The 14,000-nt window shown below is 50.3% G+C and overlaps 6 protein-coding genes across 6 annotated transcripts; 4 read left to right on the plus strand and 2 right to left on the minus strand.

Moving 5' to 3' along the window:
- Positions 1–502: 502 nt before the first annotated feature.
- Positions 503–2,319, minus strand: BGZ61DRAFT_527644 (Alpha/Beta hydrolase protein; the record flags this gene model as incomplete). The annotated part of the gene is made up of 7 exons (XM_046253138.1): positions 503–547; positions 606–837; positions 883–1,183; positions 1,253–1,782; positions 1,827–1,955; positions 2,000–2,057; positions 2,103–2,319. 7 exons carry the CDS (start codon positions 2,317–2,319, stop codon positions 503–505), a joined length of 1,512 nt encoding a protein of 503 aa, XP_046109077.1.
- A 240-nt stretch (positions 2,320–2,559) lies between these two features.
- Positions 2,560–4,350, plus strand: BGZ61DRAFT_343523 (uncharacterized protein; the record flags this gene model as incomplete). The annotated part of the gene is made up of 1 exon (XM_046239605.1): positions 2,560–4,350. One exon carries the CDS (start codon positions 2,560–2,562, stop codon positions 4,348–4,350), a length of 1,791 nt encoding a protein of 596 aa, XP_046109078.1.
- A 163-nt stretch (positions 4,351–4,513) lies between these two features.
- On the minus strand, positions 4,514–6,906 carry BGZ61DRAFT_559865 (uncharacterized protein; the record flags this gene model as incomplete). The annotated part of the gene is made up of 2 exons (XM_046255777.1): positions 4,514–6,778; positions 6,829–6,906. The coding sequence occupies 2 exons, from the start codon at positions 6,904–6,906 to the stop codon at positions 4,514–4,516; spliced, it is 2,343 nt and encodes a 780-aa protein (XP_046109079.1).
- Positions 6,907–7,338: 432 nt separating this feature from the next.
- On the plus strand, positions 7,339–9,692 carry BGZ61DRAFT_559867 (uncharacterized protein; the record flags this gene model as incomplete). The annotated part of the gene is made up of 2 exons (XM_046255778.1): positions 7,339–7,425; positions 7,470–9,692. 2 exons carry the CDS (start codon positions 7,339–7,341, stop codon positions 9,654–9,656), a joined length of 2,274 nt encoding a protein of 757 aa, XP_046109080.1. The 3' UTR covers positions 9,657–9,692.
- A 128-nt stretch (positions 9,693–9,820) lies between these two features.
- Positions 9,821–11,487, plus strand: BGZ61DRAFT_411545 (Alpha/Beta hydrolase protein; the record flags this gene model as incomplete). The annotated part of the gene is made up of 4 exons (XM_046243272.1): positions 9,821–10,184; positions 10,229–10,360; positions 10,404–10,590; positions 10,648–11,487. The coding sequence occupies exons 1-4, from the start codon at positions 9,922–9,924 to the stop codon at positions 11,485–11,487; spliced, it is 1,422 nt and encodes a 473-aa protein (XP_046109081.1). The 5' UTR covers positions 9,821–9,921.
- A 1,187-nt stretch (positions 11,488–12,674) lies between these two features.
- Positions 12,675–13,991, plus strand: BGZ61DRAFT_442351 (glycosyl hydrolase family 61-domain-containing protein). Its single transcript, XM_046244720.1, has one exon. It carries the CDS (start codon positions 12,814–12,816, stop codon positions 13,873–13,875), a length of 1,062 nt encoding a protein of 353 aa, XP_046109082.1. The 5' UTR covers positions 12,675–12,813; the 3' UTR covers positions 13,876–13,991.
- Positions 13,992–14,000: the final 9 nt, after the last annotated feature.

The following is a 14,000-nucleotide window of genomic DNA, read 5'->3' on the forward strand; positions in this document are numbered from 1 at the left end:
CACAAACCCGGCGGATCAGTAATCCACGGCTGCCATCCACTAATCTCCAGCGCAGTTCGCCGCCAGCCCCAGTGCACTTGTCCATTAACCTCAGTACACTAGCCCCTAATTCCAGTGCTCCAGTGGCCTAGAATCCACGACGCCACCATACGAGTCGCACAGTCGTGGCGAAATGTCCACACGACGCCATGAGTCTGCTTAAGAGCCGCCAGGTTTAATCGAAACTTAGGAGCTAGGAAAAGAGATACTATAAACCATCGACAACTCATCGCGGGAAGAGTTGCTGGACTCCAACCGGCAGTTGACAGTCGAGAGCTGGCCACTTGCTATTCCCCATTGCGGACTGGGTGAGATGGTCTGACAAGATTGGCGTTGTTGCACAAGCCTTACTAGATAAAAACGGAGGAATATAATAGGTCGTCTTGATTGAGCGATAGCAGATGCTGGCGCGGGTGTTGGGCTAGGTGCATCAGAAATGAAGCTGTATTGCATGCCCAAGATCTCACAAGCTGATTGAGAGCTGCACACCATTGACCCAACTCTTAGTCTACAAGCAACCAAGACTACAGACCCAACATTCCACCATTCGCAATCCACCGACCTACAATAGAAGTGACGGCACCTCGTTGATCGGCAGGTGACATGTGTCCTGCATCCTTTACTGACAGAAACTCAAGACCCTTCTGATGTTGTGGCGTCCCCTTCCAAAGTCCACCCACAACGCTTCCTTCCTGGCCATCAACCCAATACCAAGGCTTCAGGTCTTTCACAGATCGGTAAGCCGCCTGTCTATGCCAAGGTAGATTGTCATATTCGCGTAGAGTTCCCGGTAGATTACTGTACAGTGTCAGCCATTGTCCTCTGGTGGTGAATGAGACTTACCAGCCAACATCGTATTCCCCATTGATCACGAGAACAGACACAACCGCGTCGGGATTGATCTCATCCCCCGGGAAATTAGCACCACCATCCAGCAAGAAAGTGATATGGGATGTTGTCGGCACAAAGATTTGCGGATCCAGAGTCCATTGCGCATTCAGATCAAAATTAATTGTCTGGTACTCGATCGGAGACTTGAATCCTAATTTTCGTTGAACATCCTCCCTGTTGAGAAAGTCGCTGGTTGATCCAAATTTGTTCCCACCAACTCCACAAAGAGGTGGCTCTGGACAATCGCGCCGCACTAGTATTGTGAGTTTCTTGAAGTGAAGATGGAACAGCCTCAGACTGCGCCTGGTGGTTGGAGACTTACAGTCATAAGGGCTGCGACGATGAGCTGCCACTTCCTGGTAAAAGTAGGTGTCTAAATTCTCCATACAGAATTCCACAGCCGACTCGCAAATGTGAGGATCGCGGGTGTTTGTACAAAGAGACCCTCGTCTTTGGCACTCTGGACCCGCACCCGCCATCGCGCGACAAGTTGTCTCGTTGAATCGCACGAGATTAGGTGGAGTGTCGGTGCAGAAGAGATCATAGTGGCCTAGAGACATCCAAGTGGAATCGACCAACGCGTTGACAAGCATAATCCCCCCCAGTTTAACGGTTTGCAGGGCACCGGCGGCGTTTTCTTTTTGTTTGCGCAGGATGGTTGCAGCATAGTGGGGAGCATATTGGCCACCGAATGATTCTCCAGCAATGTATAAAGTGTTGATAGCATACTGAGGAAAAATGTCCGAGTAAAAGGTTTCCAAAAGAGCGACAAAGTCTGGAGCAGAAGACTCGAGGTTGTATGGGTAGCTGGTATTGTCGGAGACGGTGGAAAATCCAACACCGGCTGGTTGACTGCGAGTGTTAACATTGAACTGAAGAGGGATTGAAATACGCACTCAATAAAAAGAATATTTGCATGCTCTGTCCAGCTATCGGCGTTGTAGTTGGTGCGCGTACCGTCCTTGTCAATCGTGCATGGCCCAACTTCACCATACAGACCGACCAGCGAGCTTGCTCCTGGGCCCCTTGAAGAGTCAGCTTACTTCTCGAGTGTGCCAAGATGACAAACCCGTTCAACCAGATGATGACTGGCCGATTATTCGGATCCTCGCGGCTCTCAAAGAACCCTGATAAGGTTAGTTTTGCATGTAAACGCGTTGCGTGGAGCTCACAGAAAAACAGGCTCTTGTCGTCGGTTACATTGACACTTCCAGCAAAGTGACGGCTTCCGGCCTTGCATACTGAATCGTCCTGCTCTCGTACTGACCAATTCTCCCCGCTAGCACTGGCGAAGGGGGAATAGTCAACCGGTTCCAGGACCTTCTGGTTGTCTTGACCATAGGATCGGATCGGACAGAGCAACAGTGAGAATGCAATTGGAAGCAACATGTTGAACGTCAATGTGTAATCGAATTCAATAACTCCAGCCCGTCGAGATTCTCGAGGAGCGGTTTTACTGACCTTGACCGAGGCGCTCGCTCTCATTTGCCTAAATGGGACACGACTACCGCATTGGGCAGTGATAACCTCTCGCGCACAGACCGGCCGCTTCATCCTCATAAGTCCTCATAAACGGCTCTTTACATCAATAACTACCTCCAGCTCCATCAATTGAATCACATCAGGCTCATGAACTTTTGGAAGCCGTCACTCGAGTTTTGCTTGCGGTTGGTGCAGCTAATCGCTCTCGCCAAGTCCAGCAATGCACAAATTATCCTACCGCAAAGGATTCCATCTTCAACCAACGCCATGGCATACAATCAGGAGGGAATAGAGCCCAGTCTTGACTACACTATCACGCCAGTGTTCCAAGGTGATGGTGTAGCGGAGGCTTTCCACGTTCAAGTGACTCTTTGGCCGGCTTTGGAGGCCCATGACATCTTGCTCAGCACGCCCATCGAGATCACCAAGGTCGACGTTGGTCACTTTGAAAACAACCAGGTGGTTGCAACAGACGACGATCGGCCATTGGAACTTGTTCGTGAAATTGAAAACTACGGCCCGCCAATTGTCAACCAGAAATGGCGCGTGACCCGACCAACGAAAGGACCTGTCACTGCCACGTACAAGGCATTGCCTCGTCAAATCAATGATTCAACCAAAAACGCCCCGTCATTCGACCTACGACAGAACTTTGGCGGGATTTTGGGGTCAGGATTAGGATTCCTTGCCGCACCGCCTCCCGGGACTCAGTTGTACAACACAACTATCAGATGGAACTTGTCTGACTCTCCACCCGGAACTCGCGCAATCTGGACATGGGGCGAAGGGTCAGCACCCATCACCAAGAGACTAGATGTCATGGACCTTGAATCCACATATTTCATGGTTGGAAATGTCCACTCCTTTACAAAAGGCGAATTCGGCGTCTACTGGCTTGGTTCTCCGCCCTTCAACACCACCGAGATTGCTTCCAAATTGCTCCAAATGTTCCATCGAATGTCCACCATCTTCAAGGACAATGAACCAACCTATCGAGTTTTCATCCGACATAATCCATTCAGAGGCAGCATGGCAGGTACTGCTCTTAAGCGGTCTTTCATGTTCAGCTACGACAATCACGATTTTGCCCATCCACGCTCATTTGAAGACTATGTGCTCTTTTTGACTCACGAGTGTGTGCACAACTGGGTAGCTTTGGATGAAGCTGTCTGGGATAATTGGTACACAGAGGGGATGACAGAGTACTACTCTCTTTTCTTATCCCATCGTGCAGATTTCTTGACCGACGAAAACCTCCGTCGCGAGATTAACAAACGCCTAACGATGTATTATACGAACCCGTTGGTGAAGCTGTCAAATAAAGAGGCATCCAAGTTGACATGGAAAATTTCGGACGCGCAACGGTTGCCATATGGTCGAGGATTGACATTTGCCTTGCAAGTCAATGCACTCATTCAAAATGCTACGGGACGGGAAAATTCTCTCGACGATCTAGTTCTCTCTATTTTGGAACTGGATCGAGCTAAGCAGCCGTACGGAGTGCCTGAATACTTGCGCGAGCTTGGCTCCTTGCTTGGGAGTGAAACGCAAGCGCAAGCCTTGTATGACCAAATGTCTTCTGGTACTCTCGTTGTTCCACCACCAGACAGTCTCGCCATGTTTGGTTTCAAGCTTGTCCGGGAGGATGCACCGCTATGGGAACTTGGATTTGACGAGTATCAAGCGCTCCAAGGTGAACGGATCATCACCGGGCTTGTACCAGGCAGTGCTGCAGAAAAGTCTGGCCTGGTCAACGGGGATAGAATTCTCAATGAGATTGTGCTTGATGACGTCAGGTGCGATGTCGAAGGTGTTTTGAAGTTGGAAATTCAACGAAAGGGGAGTGAGATTTTGCATTTTGCATATGTCCCAAGAGGAAAGGCTTTGGTCCAAAGATGGATGTATGCGGATAATACTCAAAACTTTGACGAGCTATGAGAATTAAACATCTTTTTTTCTCATTTCCCAGGCTTTAGGTACACCAGAGGAAAATTATATTGAAATTCGTCCGACGTGAGACCAGATAGTACCGGAGGTCCCGGGTACTTTGGATCACCATGAACCGATGCTAGCTGAGTTCCTCCAGACATCCAATCGACAGTCAAAAATTTTCAACTACATCAACAAATGGTCTGCAGTCCTTCGAGCCATTTCCTTCGCCAGCCCAGACTGTCCCATGAAGTACAGCTCGAGCATGGATTCCCTTGGTACCGGCTTTGCAAAGCTCTTCTTTCTCATGGAACTGATCCCAAGACGTATAAATCAAGTTCACCACCCGACCTCTTTTCCATTCTCCAATCATGTTTGTGACAGCTCTTCGGAACAACGCTATTGGGACACCGCCTTCGTAGACCCCTTGAGCCTCCATCTTGCGCAGATAATCATCAATCCACGTTAAAACTTCAAGCGAGCAACATCTCAGTGCCACTCGCTCCAATATCCACGTCACACCGATGTGATAGATGTTTTTAAAAAGGCAAGCTTGTATGTCTAGCCCTGCTGCCACACGGAGAGTTAGAAGTACCCATGGGTTCACACTTGCATTTCCAGTTTGATCTGGAGTTTTCATTGCAGACCAACACGTGGTGCCAAGAAACTCATTGGTAGAAGCTGCGTACAACTGCACGCAACAATACAGCAAGTAGTTCATGGCTGCTTCGTGAGTAGTAAATTGAAGTGGATGTACCTGGAGGTGGGAATATTTATTCACTGTCCCAAAGGTGTGAGATGAAAAGCGTTCCACCGGTCTTTCGGTCAATGGTAGTGATGCTTCCCATTCATCAAGGCGCTCCCTCTGAGATTGTAAAATACGGAGTAATTCTGTCGGTTGGGATGTGAAAAGTCCATGTCGGGGGAGTCGATGACCAAGCTGCGTCATTAGGGATATCCATTTGCGGTAAATCGGATTGGACGAATCCGCGCCGACAACATCCATCAGTAGTAAAAGGTCAGAGGCCCGACTAACAGTAGACAGGCAAGATGTAAGTAGCGGGTATGTTGACGACGTGAGCTTAATGAGTCTATCCACATCTGCTTGAATGGTTGATCGTTCAAATAAGGTAGGAAAACCTCCTGAGTAGAACGGAACAGTGTCGGCCACATGCTGAGCTCGTAGGCCGGCCCATATTATCACCAGCTGAGTTCCCATGGTTGACTGCATTATTTCATCATAGTCGGACAAGACGAGATCGTCAAACTTTCGAAGATGGCAAATCCTTCCGTAGACTGTACCTGAGCCAAGCTCAAAGTAGATGAACTGAATTAATACTGCGAGTCTTGCGCATATTTCAATCTTTCCGACTCCGTTTAGCCCGCCGGTCGCAAAGATCTTGAGAGCATGACTATAGTATGCAAGGCTTTCGTATCTTTTCGAGGTACTTGGGTTGAGGGTGTCGGTACTGGCTCGATCGATACCTGAAGTTGCCAAGGCAAACGCAGCAAACTTGACGACTTCGTAATCTCGAATAAATGAGTCAATCTGGGAGAAAGCCGGCGGTAACCGAGGCAGGAGGAGACGCCATTGTCTCAAGATCCATGCTTCTTTAGAGGGGTCGATGGGAAGCTTCAAGTCGGGATCTGACAGGTCTTGGCTGTCAAAGGCTTTGGGTGGCTGTCGATGATTATAGTAGGCTAAAGTGACAGGTTCCAGGTCCAACTCGAGAGACTGGTCTGAGGAAGATTCTTGATAAAACCCAGGGATCGCAGGTGACTCGCCTGACTGAAGTGCGCCAGTCTCTCCGAGATTTGTGAAATCCGGTGAAGGCCAGGAAGCCAGGGATTCGGTTCGATTGTGTCGTATCGGTTGACGCGCTACTGCTTCAAGAGCTGCGCAATTGGCCATCGGATTATCACCATCTCTAGAGTCTGGGCAATGATCGCTTTGAACGTGAACTGAATCGTCTTGCTCAGGGATAGGGACCAAGTCTTGTTCCATTTGGAGCAATTCAATGCGCGCATCCTCACAGACGGCCTTTGATGTTTGTCCGTAGCGATCATTATTTGTTGATTCACCCTCGTGAGACCTCCCATCTTGTGTTGTTCCATCGAGTACATGTGTATCAGAGCTCAGGGTTAGTGATGGGTTCGAGCAGTCTGCGCGCGGTGAGGCTTGGACTAAGTAGGAGTCGGAATGTACGACGGCTGGACTTGCAGGGCTACTTCGGGAATATGTCCGCGGAGACCGGCGAGAAGAACCGAGTCTGCTCTGTCCATCGATTTCGCGAATCGCATCCCATTTCTCTTGTTCAGTCCTGATGACCCGCTCTCGAATCGAGGCAGTGTCGTCTCGAAAGACAAATCGGGGTTGAAAATCGCAGTTAAGACCACTCCGAGAACAAGCGCGACATATCGGTTTGCCTTCATCACACTGATCACATTAGCACAACATGTCAAAGTGAAGCGATATCGAATACGCACCTTAAGACGCCGACGCCGGCAAGGGTGACAACCCGTTCTGGTTCGCGTAATGGGCCGTCTGCGATTTATGCTTTCCATTGCTCGCATCATAGAGTGAAATCCGGTGCATCAATTGAAAATTCAGCGATTCATTGCTATTCGACGTGCACAACGTTGTCAATCTCATCGCCTGACGTCTGCACGAGCAACTTGCGTCGTCATCCAACTCATGATAAGACTGCATTCCCCTCACGCTTGCCTCGCACCGCACTGCCGTTCTAGGCCAAGCTCAAGTTTTGCTAAACTAATGCCAATCGGACAAGTCTGGGACTAGTCATAGAATAAGTGGCGGGGCGAGATACAAGGATCAGGATCAGGGGCTTATCAGTGCTACAGGGGACAGGAGTCACAGCTGAATGGAGTGGAAGATGGAATCACAGGTGTGGTGATGTTCTTCTAAGAAACATCATTAAACACCTTGTCACTCAATTGTTTCGCGTTCTCATAATTTGTCGTGATACATCTTTCAACATGGTTAACACATTTGGTCGTCAGAACAAGACATCCATTACTCGTACTCGGTCTGGGTGTCTCCAATGCCGTCACAAACGGAGAAAGGTGCATCTCACAAACTTCCTTCCAGTTAAAGCTAACCTCTGCAGTGCGACGAGGCAAAACCTGTTTGCAATCGATGCGCAAGCAATGGCGGCGTATGCGAATACGGGAATAGGCTGGAATTCCGTGATTCCACCCAGTGGGCGGCTCACAAAGTCAAGCAAGCCAAATTCGACGGTCGAAGATCCCAAACTCACGACCGATCTCGACGAACGAATTCCACATCACCAACATCACACCTACCGAATGATTTTGTAAAGGATTCTGAATTGGCCCTGTTGCAAGATCATCTCTCGTCACCAACCATGACGCCAATCACCTCCATCGACGTTCAGGGTTCGGTCGGCGGACAATACGATAAAACCGTCTTTACTGTCGATCCTGCAGATGCATCCTTTGAGAATTCTGCTAGTGACCAAATCGATTCTCCAAATAACTCTTGGCCGATTTGCAACGGCGAAAGCGCCAACATGGGCGGTGTCTCCGACGCGACCGACATTGGAGACATCACTGGAGCTGGCTTCTGGGCCACCCTGGACCTCTTGTCGCAAAGCAGTGCAGAGAGCAGTGCATCGGATCTCACAAAACCCTGCGAGCCTCTTTATGAGATTCCACCTTGTCAAGCCTTTTACAAAGATATTGTCGTTCCATGGGAACCTTTGCATGCCCCGTCATCCGGTGGATCACAAGATGATCTACTTCCAGACATCTCAGAAGAGTTCCCGGTGTTGACTGGTGCCGAGGTGCTCACAACGCCTTGGCAACAGTGGCCAATTTCACCGAAGCCTCCCCAATCCCTTGGAATTTCCATCGGAGACAGACTATACCTCGCCCACTTCAAAGTCAGCATCACCGAGACTCTCCCCATACAACTGGACTATTTGTGGCGGATGGTTATGGAACTTCCACCAGTCCGATATGCTTCAATGGCACTTGCAGCCGCGAGTCTGGCGAATCTACGAGGGAAACCAGCGTTGGATCAGCAAGGCATGTGGGTACCAATGCATTCCTACTCCAAAAATGCCACAAAATTCGCCGCTTTGAGCAGAATGGAGAACGATTCAACCATCACTCTTGCTTCCCGTTTAGTCATGTTGATACTTTTGCTCTGTTATGAACTCGAGGCTGGCTCCCTTAGCAGGGTGTGGACTGCTCTCGCCAATCTGGATGATGCGGTACTCGGCAGTTCGGATCAAGCACTTGCTCTTCCCGGCGGCCACAATTTGGTCTGCTGCTGGCTGCATCTCCGCTCACTCTACGGTGTCCAGAGGCGCCCCCATGCGCCGTACGGTGTTGAATCTCAGAAAGAATCGCTGGTTATTGAGCTGGAGTCTAGAGTGGCTTCAAAGTCGCAAGCCATCGATCTCATTGGGACAAGGGCACTTCAAATATGCAACAGGATTCTCCTGTTGAAGGGCATGCGTAAGAATGGCGAGTCAGCTAAAGATACGATACAGAGGGCCGGTGATTGGTGGGAAATCATCAAAGGGGGGTTTGGGTATGATTCGGTAGATGCTTCCGAAACGTCCCCAATAGTTTTGGAGGAAGAGGAGTTGTACGAGGAATTGGCACGACTCCGAGCGGCGCTGGAGAGTTGCGAGCCACCGAAAGGGTTACCACTCGAACCCAAATCGGTGAACACACTCTCAGTTGAAATTGAGCCTCTATTCTTCTCGAGTCATTGCGAAGCCATGGAATGCGCCGACTACGTCTTTGCGCAGCTTGTTTGCGACGACCAGGTGGTTAGTAGACTGGCTCGGTCCGAAGAATTTGCACCATCTATTCCGCCACGATCTGAAAGTATCCATCCTCGGATGCATCTACTACTTCGCATTGCAGCAGGTCTGGATCCTGTCGAATGCTCTCGGCGAAACATGTACCGGAAAGGTATTACGACCTATTTACAGCTCGGAGCACGCCTTTGTGCTTCTAAAGCGGGGTTTGACGGTCTTGAACGGTTTCTATCTTCAGTTGTCAAAGCTGGGGTGTTTTATGAGGGATCATTTTCACCAACTCATGCAGTGCGCTTGTTCAATCGGGCTCTGCAACGGGAGATGTCCAAGGGGCGGACGGCTTTCTTGGCGGCACTTACCTATGATCAATGGACGGCTAGAGAGACGTTGTTCTCTAAAGGAATGGATCAGCACGTTATAATTATCGGGCGTGAGGCAGACGGGAAGACCTTTAACGATTTAGTGCCTCTCGTGGAGGGTGAAGAGACAGATGGCTATTAGTTACAACGAGAACCAGAAGTCATTTCAAGTTTTGGATAAATTATTTAACATTCAAACAAATGCTCTCGTATTGAAATGCCCACTCCGTGTCTTTCCATACGGCCCGTCGATTTGCGCGTAATTTTTCTCCTGATCGGGCATCTCGGAGCGCTTGCTTTAGCGTGGGATGGATGTCCAGTTCAATTAACTGCCATCTCTTCAAATCGCACAGAGCTGCACATTTCTTGGACACGATCAACTTTTCGTTTCGCCGAGACCAATCGCCATGATGCTCTTCCCCATATGTGCACTCTGGTTGGGAGTCTCCGGAGCTTTCGCCCTTCAACCGGTTCGCGACACATTCCCGGCCCAGCATGGCGTTCCGGAATTCTCAATTCGACTGGGCAACGACACAGCAAGCGTCTGCAATAGTTCCACGCCTGGCACGTCCGGATTCATAGACACAGCCGGGGACAGCCATATGTTTTTCTGGTTATTCGAAAGCAAGAATGATCCGCTGGTTGATCCCGTTATTCTCTGGATGACTGGGTTCGTATTTCACCCCTGTGGCGATTGTTCGCTAATGGTTACAGTGGACCTGGAGCCTCTTCAGTTGGGTTCGGTGCGCTAATGGAACTCGGTCCTTGTCGCATCGCGCCGGACGGTGGCTACACTATTGACAACCCCTTTGGATGGAATACGAATGCCACGGTGTTGTTTGTCGAGTAAGTCATCTAGCATTCATTGAATCATCGCTGACGTCTCCAGCCAGCCCACCAGTGTTGGCTTCTCATCTGGTGAATCCATTCCAGACGGACTGCCCCAAGCCTCCAAGATGATGGACCAATTCTTACGCCAGTTTTTTACTGCCTTTCCCCAGCTGGCCGCTCGCGATTTCTTCATTGCAGGGGAGTCTTACGGTGGCTCGTGGGTCCCGGCCTTGGGTGCCCAAATTGTGCAAAGCCGGGCTGATCCTGGTACGGCTCTCGGAGTTCAAAGGGCATTCAATCAGATGTCCATCTCCATGAGCGTCCCAAAAATAAACCTCAAGGGTATCATGATTGGAAATGGCCTTGTCCGGCAATCGGTGCAAAATCCAGGCTCTTTTGAAGCCGCCTGCTCTGGTCCGGATAGCCTGTTCAACACGTCGCAGTGTCTAGAGTGGGCGCCACGAGCCATGTGGTGCGAGACAAACCTCAACGTGTGTGAGACGGAAGGCTGGAAGTCTGCCAAGTGCAAGGAAGCAGAACAGCTATGCAGTGAAATGAGCCAAGTGGTCACTGGCCAGATGCAGCGTAACCCCTACGACTGGCGACTCACCTGCACCAATCCCCTTGCTTGCTACAAGCAACAGCAATACATTGAGGAGTATCTCAACAGGACGGAAATAAAAACTGCGCTTGGAGTGGATGGCGATGCACCTTTCAGGGGTGTTTCGATGGAGATCTTTGAGCAATGGGAAAAGGTTGGAGATTTGTGGAAGTCGAGCGACAGCTACGTCAATTATCTCCTAGATCTGGCAAGTCTCATTCTTCCGTCACTCCTCTTCTCTAACACTCTACAGGATATCCGTGTACTCATCTACGTCGGTGACAAAGACTGGTACTGTCACGCCGCTGGAATGCGCCGGCTTGTCAACCAAGGACTAGTCTGGAACGGGCATCCATTCTTTCGCTTCCGAGAACTGATTCCATGGTATACTGGAGCCAAGCCTGCGGGACGGTGGAAGTCATACGAACCGCTGACTTATGCCGAAATTTGGAATGCTGGGCATCTGTCACCATTTGATAAGCCGGAGGAAGTATTGACGCTGATAAATGCATGGATCCATGGCGTCATTCCCACCAATTAACGGGACGATAGACTGATGGAATAGGATGTTTATTTATGTTTTCTAGTTTCGTTTCGAATTGTTGATCACTGGAGTTCCAATGTTTATCTGCTACACGTTCTGATACCTGCCCCTGAGGTGTATCTCAGGGGAACGTGAGTCTGTGATTGACGACTATGGAGGGGTTGGATTATCTTTTTGCTATCCTTTTTGCAAGTTAAATCGAGATTACTAGATTATCGCAGAGCACTCCCGGGTAGGTTCTGGTAGACAACATCGTGAATGGATCGGCTGCTTCGCTAATGAACTCCACGTCTTCGCTAAACACCCTGGATTGCCGCCGGATGTCTTCCGTTACCCCGCCATCATTGCTCGGAGACTCCTCGTTTACATGGCGGCTCGACTTGAGTAGCCTACTTGCCGTTGCTACAGTTAAGGAGCCTGAACCGATGTACATTCAAGAAGCCTATTCGTGAATACCAACCTTCAATTCCACCGAATTATTATTCAATGGGTATTCATAAATTTACATGCAAGTTTCCGGTGGCCTGACATCTGACACGTCTACGGTGAGCCAAGAATCCGTTTGCCCCTGCCCTTGGCGGTAAGTAAGCTTAAGCGGGTTTATCATGCAGGGATGAAGACGTAATTCCCGGTAGCCCTTGTTCATGTGGAGTTTGGATCCCCTTTTCACGCGCATCAAGCTATAGGCGGGAAGTTAATCGACATTGTCCGATCGATAGTACAATTGGAACTCAATTCTAGTAGGTGAATACACTCATTCTAAGAATCAATCCCTCAACCGATTGTAGAATCATAATGAAGAGAACAACAGAAAACACTGCACGCAGGCGGGTTCCGTTTCCATTCATGCCGCACCACCTGAAACTATCGGTACTACCGTAAACGAGTTAACGTTGTTTCGGATTCATCTTGTCGTTGGCGCGCGCTTCAATCTAGGCGAGGTGGCAGCGGATGAAACCAACATCCCTGCCATCTCGGTCGCCATCTCTCAAAACAGAACAAGTCTCCACGACACTGAGACCGGGTCTAAATTCCACCACTCTGAATTCGAACCCGAAAATGGCCTGACAAGCGAGCTTCCGGTGGAAGCCCCGTAGAAGAGCACTCCAGAAGAGCACTCGCAGACTATAAAGAAGACTGAAGATGCCACTCTCTATCGACTCTTTCTTCTCTCCAACGCTGCAGGTCGCATTCACTTCCCAATACATCTTTCATTCTTTTCTTCACTGTGTGAAGCTGGTACATTCTTTCATTCCATTATCCATCTTTTGATCAACTTTTTCACTCTCTCACCACCACACAACACCTTCATTCAACTTCAAGATGTCTTTCAAGGCCACCGCTGCTCTCATTGGCGCTTTCGCCACCACTGCCCTCGCCCACGGCACCGTCACTGGCTTCAAGACCGACGGCACTCCTCAGGAGGGTTACAAGCTCGACTACTACTACGCCAAGCTGAACGGCCAGACCGTCCCTGACATTCCCGCTTGGTCCGCCGAGAACCTCGACAACGGCTTCGTTGCCCCCGATGCCTATGGCACTTCCGACATCATCTGCCACATCAAGGCCGAGCCCGGTGCTACCACTGCCTCCGTCAAGGCTGGTGGCACTGTCGACTTCAACTGGTCTGCTTGGCCTGAGTCTCACGTCGGTCCCGTCCTGACCTACGTCGCCAAGTGCGATGGCGAGTGCAGTGCTGCCGACAAGACAACCCTCAAGTGGGTCAAGATCGACGAGGCTGGTATCAACTTGGACACTCAGGTCTGGGCTGCCACCGACATGATTGCCAACAACAACACCTGGACCACCACTGTTCCCTCAACTCTTGCTGCTGGCAACTACGTCTTCCGTCACGAGATCATTGCCATGCACGGAGCTGGCTCTGAGAACGGTGCTCAGAACTACCCCCAGTGCTTCAACATTGCCATCACCGGCTCTGGCACTGACAACCCCGAGGGTGTTCTCGGAACGGCTCTGTACACCTCCACTGACGCCGGTATCCTGTTCAACCCTTATGAGACCCTCACCAGCTACGAGATCCCCGGCCCTGCTCTGTACGGCTCCGGTTCCGACTCTGGCTCCGGCTCCGGCTCGGATTCCACTCCCGTCGCCTCTTCCGCCGCCGCCGTCTCTACCACTGCTACCCCTGTCGCCGCCCCTACCAGCCTTGTCACCTCGGTTATTGTCCCCACCCCGGCTGCTACCACTGCGGCTGCTCAGTCTGTCGTCCCTTCGTCTACTGCCGTCGCCCCTGCTGCCACCGAGACTGCCAGCTCTGACAGCTCCACCCTCCCTGAGACCTTCACCCTCGACACCTTCATCGAGTGGTTGAAGTCCACTGCCGGCACCACCGTGGCTCGACGACACGCCCGTGCCCTGAACTAAGTGTTGGATACAATACGAGAGATGTGATCTCAGTTTTTCTTCTTCATGTAACTTAAACTTTATGCGGCCTCAGTCGGACCCTAGTAGCAACACTGTCAATACAAGTTGTACTCTGAACATGTTCC

The sequence above is a fragment of the Ilyonectria robusta genome, assembly GCF_021365365.1.
Source record: "Ilyonectria robusta strain PMI_751 chromosome Unknown BGZ61scaffold_3, whole genome shotgun sequence".
In the NCBI taxonomy this organism is placed as follows: Eukaryota; Fungi; Ascomycota; class Sordariomycetes; order Hypocreales; family Nectriaceae; genus Ilyonectria; species Ilyonectria robusta.

What these genes read in the sequence shown, in the direction of transcription:
- BGZ61DRAFT_442351 (XM_046244720.1), top strand. Translation starts at nt 12,814, where the DNA reads ATGTCTTTCAAGGCCACCGCTGCTCTCATTGGCGCTTTCGCCACCACT.